Source organism: Lepidochelys kempii, chromosome 5, assembly GCF_965140285.1.
Source record: "Lepidochelys kempii isolate rLepKem1 chromosome 5, rLepKem1.hap1, whole genome shotgun sequence".
NCBI classification, from domain to species: domain Eukaryota; kingdom Metazoa; phylum Chordata; order Testudines; family Cheloniidae; genus Lepidochelys; species Lepidochelys kempii.
The window spans coordinates 46,986,672-46,997,407 of record NC_136384.1 but is presented as its reverse complement, the minus strand read 5'-3'; the positions used below and the strand labels follow the sequence as shown (position 1 = coordinate 46,997,407).

Below are 10,736 nucleotides of genomic sequence, written 5' to 3'. Positions count from 1 at the left end.
AGATACTATCCAGCATGGGTAAGGGGGACAGAATCTGGCCCTATACGGTGGACCAACATACACTAGTCACACCATACAATATGAAAACACTTCTAAACTGCCACTGCATCTCAGACAGCAATGGATTTTACAGAGTGTATTTCCATATTTAAGAGCAGGATCAAGCTCCTCTTAGTTATCAGCTGTTGGGAGGAAGGCAGCGCTGGGACTGTCTGAAAGGAGCACACAGAACATGAAGGGGATATGTCTTAAATGCTGGAGCTATATTAGCTAAGCCAGGAGATCAGGCTGTGTTTAGTTTTGTTTCTGATTTATAGGTCAGAAAGTTGAGATAAAGTTTGGTCATCAGTTATGAAGGGAATTTATATAGGACCTGATTCCACTGGGAGCCTTTCCATTGACTTCAGTGGGCTGTTATTAGCTAGCAAGATACAGTACAGCCTGTATTAAAACAGAGCAGGTAATGCAGCTTGAAAGGAAGGTGAAAGTAATGCACTGATTTCTATTAATTTTGGGTAACCACCTAATTTTCTAGAGCAGTGGTTCTCAACCAGGGGTACACGTACCCCTGGGGGTGCAGAGAGGTCTTCCAGAGGGCACATCAACTCATCTAGATACTTGCCTAGTTTTACAACAGGCGACATAAAAAGCACTAGGAAAGTCAGTACAAACTAAAATTTCATGCAGACAACGACTTCTTTATACTGCTGTATATACTATACACGGAAATGTAAGTACAATATTTATATTCCTATTGATTTATTTTATAAATATATGGTAAAAATGAGAAAGGAAGCAATTTTTCAGTAACAGCGTTGTGTGATACTTCTGTATTTTTATGTCTGATTTGTGTAAGCAAGTAGTTTTTAAGTGAGGTGAAACTTGGGAGTATGCAAGATAAATCACACTCCTGAAAGGGTTAGTAATCTGGAAAGGGAGGGCGTTCAGCATCTTACAGGATTCCTCTAACAGAAGAGCCAAGCGAATTCATGACAGTTTCTTGGGAAACAAATGAAAAGAATCTCTTGACAAAAGAGCTTTGGCACAGCGGATCATGCTATTAAATATAAGCCAGCCCCATAGAATAAAGAGTTTCTTAGACAATTAGCTAAAGTAAAGTAGTCAGAGTGCTGAAAGGGGCTATGCAGATTATATCATTGTATAAATTATTGAGATGGTGTGGTGGAAAAGACAGATATAACTTTCTCTCTCGTGTCCTGAGGGTGGCTGCACTGAAAATTTGTACCTCTCATCTGAAAATTATACCCATTGCTTTCTCTGCTTAGTTAATTGAATTTACAATATTCAGTAGCTAGATGGTGAATGTGGTTTAGAGAGATACATGCTGAATTATATATTCGACGGTGGATGTTTCACAGTTAGTACCCTTCATTTGTGGATTCAGCAGTGCTTAACTTTTGCTGTTTATTTAATAGTCTTATTCAGGTGTTTTTATTTGTCTTGATTAATAAACATTTCTGAGCAATGATGTAGGTATTAGTGATCATAGGAAGATACAAGCCTGAATGGCCCTGGCTGCTTGAGATACCATCTCAACAGCGCTGAGTAAATGAAATGATCCTCCTCACAGTACCCAGATTTATGACTAAGGGCTATATGACCATGGGTAACAACGTCACCAGAGCACAAGGCTGCCTCCCAGTAGAACTCTGTGGGTGTTAGCCACCCGAAAAGGGAGAGCAAGTGGATGGTGCCAGGGAGTGGAGCACCTGCTGAATTCCATGCATAGGTATAGTACAGGGTGAGAGCCCTCTACACACTAGGTGTCTCCTAGAATCCCTGCTGGGATGGGGTACCTCTGTGAGACTCCCTTTCTCCCCCATTGTGGGTCTTTGTCTAGTAGGCACAATTGAGCTGATGTTTGCATTGATTTTTCAGGTAGGTACAATCAAAAGAGGATGGGGAGCACTTTGCCCTGATGGCAAAGGAGACAGGCAGATGAGGAATGACATCTATCGAGATGCTTATATGACTCCCATCACTGGAGTATATGAGTGCCTCACACTGATTTAAAACAGAAATGGTGATAACAATCTGTGGCGGTTCAAATACAAGACAGCACAGAGCTTTTAGCAAGCAAGCGAGCTGGTCTGCCAACCGACTTCTGCCTGTCAGCTTTCCACCTTCCCCTTTATTCTTTCTCTCCCCCCGCGCATTACATTCTCCAACAGATAAAAGGAATACACTGGCTTTGTTTAACATTCTTATTTACCAATTTCTATCTACCGCATTCCTTGCTCTCGGGCCTTGAGCCCAGTCCTGGGAGGCTTCCCACGGTTCATGTCATCTGGGCGAGACTCCAAGGTTCAAGTCCTTGAGAAGAGTTGTGTGTGCACAGCTCCTATACAACACTCCGGGTGTGCCCTGAATGTTGCCAAGCACATGAACCTTGTATGAATCCTACAACAATCTGTCTTTATTTCTTCCTAGGCAGTAGGAGAGATAGTTGGATTTATACATAGCATTTCTGTTTGCTTGCTTGTTTACATTTGTGTGCCAGAGAGAGAGAGAGAAAGAGAAACTAAGTGAAAGAAATGAGTTTTGTATTCAGTTCTGAAGGCGGTGGGGGCGTGTCATGAATTTTCTCTCAGGGGTGGCGTGGGGTGAGCTGAATAATGCATGTCCTACTCCTGTACAAGCTCTGGCTTCCACACTCACAACCCTTCCCCTACCCCCTCACCGCTGATATGCAGCAGTGTCAGGGGTCCACTGGAACATAGCTGTCATAGGAGGTCCTGGTCAAAGAGGGAAAGTCAATTCTTAAGTAGCTAGGGCCAATCCTGTGGAGGGCTCAAAGCAGGACCAACACCAACTAAATCATCCCAGCCAGGGCTTTGTCAAGTTGGGCCTTAAAAACCTCTAAGGATAGAGATTCCATCACCTCCCTAGGTAACCCATTCCAGTGCTTCACCACCCTCCTAGTAAAACAGTGTTTCCTAATATCCAACCTAGACCTCCCCCACTGCAACTTGAGACGATTGCTTCTTGTTATGTCATCTGCCACCACTGAGAACAGCCGAGCTCCATCTTCTTTGGAACCCTCCTTCAGGTAGTTGAAGGCTGCTATCAAATCCCTCCTCACTCTTCTCTTTTGCAGACTAAATAACCCCAGTTCCCTCAGATTCTCCTCCTAAACTGGAGATAAAACATGTTCCCAAACTCTGAGGGCTGATAGCAGGAGATTCTCACTGGAAGGCCCTTGACTCTTAATTTCACTTCCCTCTTTGATCTAACAAGTCTGTTGACCTGGGGAGCAGATGCAGGACTCATCTATAAATGTACTCAGGGGCATTTGTGTAAGGGAGGTGATCTGGTTTTCTCCTGAGTACATACATACCATGATGAGGACCTTATCAAGCAAGGGCCTGATTCACAAAGGTATTTAGACTCCTAAATATTCAGATATGTGCCTAAAGGGATTTCAGTGGAAGTGAGGCACCTAAATACATTTGAGTATGTGGGTCCTAGGCACTTTTGGAGATCTCTCTAGGCATTTATTTGCACTTTGATGTGCCTAAATATCTTTGCAAATCTGGCCCCAAGTGCCTAGACATTAAGGTTTGCTGCTTTAGAAATGCACACAGATTAGATTAGAAAGAGATTGTGGTTTCATTTGGAGGGAATTTTTGAGTTGATTTTTGTCATTGTCACTTCTAATTTTGCTCTCCAGGCCTCCACATGGGCCCATTTTTAAAAGGTCAAACAATAAAAGAAGAAATATTTTGTATGCACCATTTACAGCACTTTTGTTGCTTTCAGTGATTTTTTTTTTTTGTGACGAGTTCATAGTGAAAAAAATTATTAAACATAGTAAACAAATACCCATGGAATCAGAAACAAACCTTTTCTTTGTGACCATTCCAGGAAAGCATGCTTGTCTCTGTGTGTCTAGATATTGATAAAGCACTTAATCACTATAGTAGACAGGTTTGTGTCCATGTGTTTTAGAAATTAGGTGAACATTAGCTACAGTGTTCGCTGTGTGTATTTTCTTGGTAACCTTTCATCTAGTCAGTAAAATTGATAAGGTTCAGTTTTTGCTGTATGATATTGCTATTGACTTTCCCGTTATCTTTATCTTCATTATGGCTTTGTAAGAGCTCTACCTTGGTTTACGCAAAGCAATGTTTCCCCTTCACCTGATCTCTATTTTTAGTTATTTTCCCAATCCTCAGCTTCCTAGCAACTAATTGTATTTCCACCCTCTTCAGTTTTAATGATACTATTGCTCTTCTCTTTACAGGTTTCAGAGTAACAGCCGTGTTAGTCTGTATTCGCAAAAAGAAAAGGAGTACTTGTGGCACCTTAGAGACTAACCAATTTATTTGAGCATAAGCTTTCATGAGCTACAGCTCACTTCATCGGATGCATAATTTTTTGGGGTGTGTGTGAGAAAACCTGGATTTGTGCTGGAAATGGCCCACCTTGATTATCATACACATTGTAAAGAGAGTGGTCACTTTGGATGGGCTATTACCAGCAGGAGAGTGAGTTTGTGGGGGGTGGGGGGAGGGCGGAGGGTGAGAAAACCTGGATTTGTGCTGGAAATGGCCCAACTTGATTATCATACACATTGTAAGGAAAGTGATCACTTTAGATAAGCTATTACCAGCAGGAGAGTGGGGTGGGAGGAGGTATTGTTTCATGGTCTCTGTGTATATAATGTCTTCTGCAGTTTCCACAGTATGCATCCGATGAAGTGAGCTGTAGCTCACGAAAGCTTATGCTCAAATAAATTGGTTAGTCTCTAAGGTGCCACAAGTACTCCTTTTCTTTTTTCTTCTCTTTACAGAATGTTCAGTGAAGCCAGCCCCCGGAAGGCCACTTGGGGACAGAAGCTCACACCTGTTCATTCCAGGTGACTTAAAAAACCAAAACAGTAGGACCCAATAAAGTGAAAGCTGATGCTCCAGCATTTAAATCTGCTATCATTGGTGATTTCCCTCTGAGCATCAGGGAAATGGGTGCACAAGGGGGGAGCCTTCAGTATAAATGTGCGTATGAGTTAGCTATCATTACCTGTTGACAATACTCTTTTGGTTGAACAGGTAGGAGATTATGCACTGGTATAATATGCTTTCTTTATGCCTGTGGTTTCAACTTGCTGTACAAATGTTTTCCTGTTGATCATACTGGATGCAGAGTAGAGCTTTCGTTTAACCCTTCACATTTATTTTCCAGATCTAATCTCTGATGTCTGAAGTACAATGTTTTGTTTTAATATCATAATCTAGCAATGTAAACCACCATTTGATTATATGGATCAAATGAATACATGTTTTTCAGTACTTATGACAGCTTCTGTTTTACAGCTGCACCAGGCTCACATGCTTGAGTTCTATATAATTCATGTACAGTACTAATGATTTTTGTTCTCTGTCCTAGAGCTGTTCCACTCCACAATATGCCTACACAGCTGGAGAATGCTATGGACACCTTGATCAAGATTTTTTCACCATTACTCAGGCAAAGAAGGGGACAAATACAAACTGAATAAAGGAGAACTCAAACAGCTCCTTACCAGTGAACTCATTGACTTCCTTTCAGTAAGAGGCAGTTTCTACAACTCTTTAAATTAAGGTTTAGTGGGTGAGGGAAATAGCTACTGAAGGATTCTGGAAGAGCATTTCCTTATACAATCAAGTCCATGATGTGACAGCATCTAAACTATACAATCAAATGACAACTGTGTTTGTGGATCCAAAGAGAAAGCACTAATATCAAGTGTCTTGTTTGATGAGTATATTAAAATGTGCACCTTTGCTTTGAACCACTCATCACAAATGATGAAAACTATGTAAGTCACTGATTATTCAGCTGTGTGTTTGAACATCAGTGCCAAATACAATCTAGAAATAGTAGAAAAAATGATTTCGTTAAATCAATTTTAACCAATTTAGTTAGAACTGAGTGTAGACCAGCTCTCAGCAAAATTGGGATCTAATACAGGTATATAGTTCTCAGGAGGCGAGAGAAAGTTTTAAGTGCAGTGAATGGAAATGACTGTGCACTCCCAAACATATGCAGACTGATTGTGATCAGCATCGGGACTGTTTCATGCTCTTTAAGGGCTTCTTCAGGCTTACAGTTGTACGGTACACGTTTCTTCACAGGTTTATTGGCAACCCTGTATGTTCCAAATATGGCTCCCTATCTGTACTGAACAGAGATATTGCTGAGAAGAGCTCTCACAGTCATTGCTGATTTGAATTTATTTATGCACATCTGTTGTGTTCTTAAATTATTCCAACTGAAATTCTTATGGAATCTGGTACATAATTGATTCCCTGTATTTTAGTAATCCTAACCGTTTTGTGGTCTTTAACAACAACAACAGGATTATTTTGAATCAATTTATGAAATTTCTTGGACTGGATTTTCTTTTTAATCCTGTCTATTGATTTATTATTATGGGAAGATTCTGCTGCCCTTACTCATATTGAGTAGGACCCGTACTTGCTAAGTGAGGTTCTACCAACCGTGACAACAGAAGGCATTATCTGGCCCTATATAAATAATGTCTTGAAATTATAAAAAGCATTTAAAAAAAACCAAAAAACCCTCACCCCAAACACTGATATAGTTGCTATCTTAAAATAAACATCATGAGCCAGCTTTTCACTCAACAGCTCCCCAAATCTGGTTGCTTCATGTAAGTGCCTATTTGTTGCTGAGCTCTATTGAAAACCTGGCCCTATGCTTTTAACACTGTTAATATTGATATGCTGACACTTTAAATGAAAATTTCACACAGCTCCTTCATTTTTAAGTTTTAGAACAGATTGAAATAATTGATACTACTTAAACTTTTAGCACATTACTGGATTGTACTATGATATACCAGAACTATACATTCAAGATGTGCACCACAGTTAAGTCATTTTCTTGTTAAACTGAGTGCAGATTCAAGACATTGAAATAGTTGAAGATACAGTACATGTAAAAAAGGAATTCTTGGATGGCTTGTGGGTTTAGTGTGGGTATGCTCAAGAAAATGAAACACACTTTATACCTGTATTATACAAATAATGTCCAGGCAGATTATATTTAGGCTTGGAAGGATAGATTTTCATCAGTACATTTTGGTAATCATCAATTTCACCATACACACACAAACCGAAGAAAAACTATTTTTCCATTGATAATAAAAAAATCTTACTGCTAGGCAAAGTAAGAAAAATGCTCTTTGAGAACTTATAAGAATTTAATTTAAGGAAGTTTCCTTGGTATATTTTGACATGCGATGTTGACAATTTGTGTTTTAACTGTTATAAAGCTTTAACTCTGAATATTAACATCTACTATCATTCAATAATTTCTGTCTGACCCTCTCCATAATATCCCATACCTGTGAACATTTAAATTGATAAACATAGAACAAAATGCTTAAAAACATAATTGTGCACAACTGAGAAAATGTAAACAGATAAAAATGGAAAAATGCTTAAAAATAAAACTGAAATCAGTCAAATTATAAAAAAATAAAAATGGAGTTCTGCCAAGCCTAACTACATTTAAGAAACATCAAACTGAAGGTCAACAAATCTGTTTGGTTTTTTTTAAAATTTCATTTTCTTTTTTTCTTTCTAGTGCCAAAAGGATCTCCAGCTGGTTGATAAGATCATGAAAGATCTGGATACCAATAAAGACAATGAAGTGGATTTTAATGAATTTGTCATTCTGGTTGCTGATTTGACTGTAGCATGCAATGACTTCTTTGAGGAACAGCTAAAGCAAAAGGAAATTGGAAATGATAAGTAAACGATCCACTGAGACACAAATGTACCTGAATCATGCTTCGTTAGCACTCATCAGCATTTTGTGACTACAAACTATGTCGTGTTAATGTTATTAAATCGTAAGGACCAGGACATCAGTTGGTGTAAAACAGCAGGACTCTGCTGACTTCAGTGGGCCCATATTGATTTTCACCACCTGAGAATCTGGCCCTAAGTATCTTCCAAGATTTATTTTCTGCTTTTTTTATATCATGTATTTGTCACTTCCCAGATGCAAGAGCTCCATATGTTAGTTCACTTGACTGAGTTTCTGAGTTTTCACCCTGCTACCCGTATTCACCCCTTTTTCATCTGCCCTGTCCCACATCTAGAGTGCTGCCCCCTCCACTGGCATGCATTCCTCCGGAAACTACAGTTTGCTGTCTGACATTTAGAGCTGGTTGAAATTTTTCAAACACAAAATTTTCCTGCAAAAATGGGTTATTTTTTAAAAAGTTTAAAAAAAAATTGAGGGGGTAGTTGGAATTTCATTTGACACAATTTTTGTATGGGAAAATTTGAAATGAAATGTAATGAAAACTGAAGTTTTGAACTGAATTTTTAATGTAATTTTGAAGTGTCCTGTTGAAAACTCTAATTTTTTGGCAGGCCAAAAAGGATGATTTTTTGGACCAGTTCTGCTCAGTTTGGGCCACCTTCTTCTCTGTTTTCATTTCTCAAGCCCTCCCTTCACTTGCACTGATAGGCTGCAATCATGCCTTCCTCCCATCCAGTCGGATAGAATGCATGGCTTCCTTCAGCTTCCCAACCTCTCCCAGCTTCACTTCTATTGTGTTCATGCCGCTCTGTTCAACCCCTTCTCTCAGCATAAAAGAGTTCATGCATAGGATAAATTATTTAAACAAATGAATAGAGGACTTTGTCAGCTGATCACTTATAGGAGGCATGGATGAGGTGGGTCTTCAGGGGAGATGTAAATGAGACCACGTGATTCTGTTTTCTTTGTGCTGCATCATTAAATGGGAGGAGTCTTTGGAGCCCTGCTACAGGAGTTATGGTGGGAGGATCTTGCCACGGGCGGACACTCTCTGTTTTTCCCCTCACAATGACTTTATATTTGCTTTTTCTTCCTTCATTGTTTTCCTTAGTCTACAATAAAAGGCATCTGGCTTGAGACTGCATGATTTGCTCTTTGTGTATGGGGGGAAAAAAGTCACTTCAGATATTGTCTGGCTGGGCATGACCTAATAATGGAGTAACTGACTTATCTCTACCTCCCCAAACCTCAAACGCCTTTCGATGGTGAATCTAACATTCATATGGTTTTTGTTACATAATATAGCATTATAATTACATAAGCCCTTATCAAAGTAGCATTCTGTAATTTAGAAGAGCATCATCTGCCATGTCTGGGGCAGTTGTCATTCCCCGAAGAAGAAATCTGTCACCACCAAATGTCTTGTCATGCAATGCTGGAGGCTGTCCAGTGGTAGCAGGAGCTGAATGTGCTGCCCCTCTTTGCAATGTGGTTAGTGATTCTCTGACTGACATTTATAGCATTCACAGAGGATTCGCTGTGGTTGAATGGCAAAAAAAAAAAAAAAAAAAAAAGTGTCTACCAATTTTTTAATTTTTTGTCTCCGGTGATTTTTTGCCCCTTCACTTACATGTCAGTCTCACTTTCAGTGAGACCACAATGACAGCAGGTACATTATTTGGAAAATCAAGGTGCAATAGTGCTTGAGGTACTGAGGGTCAGCTTGTTATCACTTTGCCTCCAGCCAAAGGGAGACTTACATATGTGTAACTGGGTGTCAGCTCCCTGACACCATCAGCCTATTAGCTACTCAAGCTCTCGCCTCTGGGGTATGCCAGCTCTTACTTTGCCTTGCAGGTTAGCAACAGGTGCTCCCCAGTCCTCAAGCCCCTTTAAAGCTTTTTCCTGTAATGTCCAGCCCTTTATCCACTGAAATTTACTCTCAGGAATACTAGGTCTGCTACTCCCATGGGAACAGTGTACATGCCAGCTTGTATGATTCAACTCAGGATCAGCTCCTTGTATCAGACCACAGTTCTCTGTGTTCTCTGAAATCATCCACTCAATGTGCAGCGGCAGTCAAAAAAATAAACAGAATGTTGGGAATCATCAGGAAAGGGATAGATGATACGACAGAAAATATCATGTTGCCTCTATATAAATCCATGGTACGTGAACATCTTGAATACTGCATGCAGATGTGGTCGCTCCATCTCAAAAAAGATGTATTGGAATTGGAAAAGGTTCAGAAAAGGGCAACAAAAATTATTAGGGGTATAGAATGGCTTCCGTATGAGGAGAGATGAATAAGACTGGGACTTTTCAGCTTGGAAAAGAGGCGAGGAAGGGGGGATATGATAGAGGTCGATAAAATCATGAGTGGTATAGAGAAAGTAAATAAGGAAGTGTTATTTACTCCTTCTCATAATACAAGAACAAGGGGCCTCCAAATGAAATTAATAGGTAGCAGGTTTAAAACAAACACAAGAAAGTATTTTTTCACACAACGCAACGTCAACCTCTGGAACTCCTTGCCAGAGGGTGTTGCGAAGGCCAATACTATAACAGGGTTCAAAAGGCAGTGAGATAGGTTCATGGAGGATAGGTCCATCAATGGCTATTAGCCAGGATGGGTAGGAATGGTGTCCCTAGCCTCTGTTTGCCAGAAGCTGGGATTGGGTGACAGGGCATGGATCACTTGATGATAACCTGTTTGTTCATTCCCTTTGGGGCACCTGCCATTGGCCATTGTCAGAGGACAGAATACTGGGCTTGATGGACCTTTGGTCTGAGGCAGTATGGCCATTCTTATGTTCACAGCACTGATAGATATAATAGTGACAGTGAACAGTGATAAGTTTATTAGCAAAGATTCAAGGGATAGCAAGTAAGGATTATGGAAACAAGGGGTTATGTATAAAACAAAATCATAGCATGCT

General features: G+C 40.0%; 1 protein-coding gene across 1 annotated transcript; it reads left to right on the top strand.

Annotated features, from left to right (window-relative positions):
- The first annotated feature begins 5,270 nt into the window (after nucleotides 1-5,270).
- On the top strand, nucleotides 5,271-8,306 carry S100Z (S100 calcium binding protein Z). The gene is given in 3 exon segments (XM_073346201.1): nucleotides 5,271-5,470; nucleotides 5,472-5,567; nucleotides 7,612-8,306. Coding segments are annotated over 3 exon segments (354 nt in total). The 5' UTR covers nucleotides 5,271-5,383; the 3' UTR covers nucleotides 7,783-8,306.
- The last annotated feature ends 2,430 nt before the right edge of the window (nucleotides 8,307-10,736 follow it).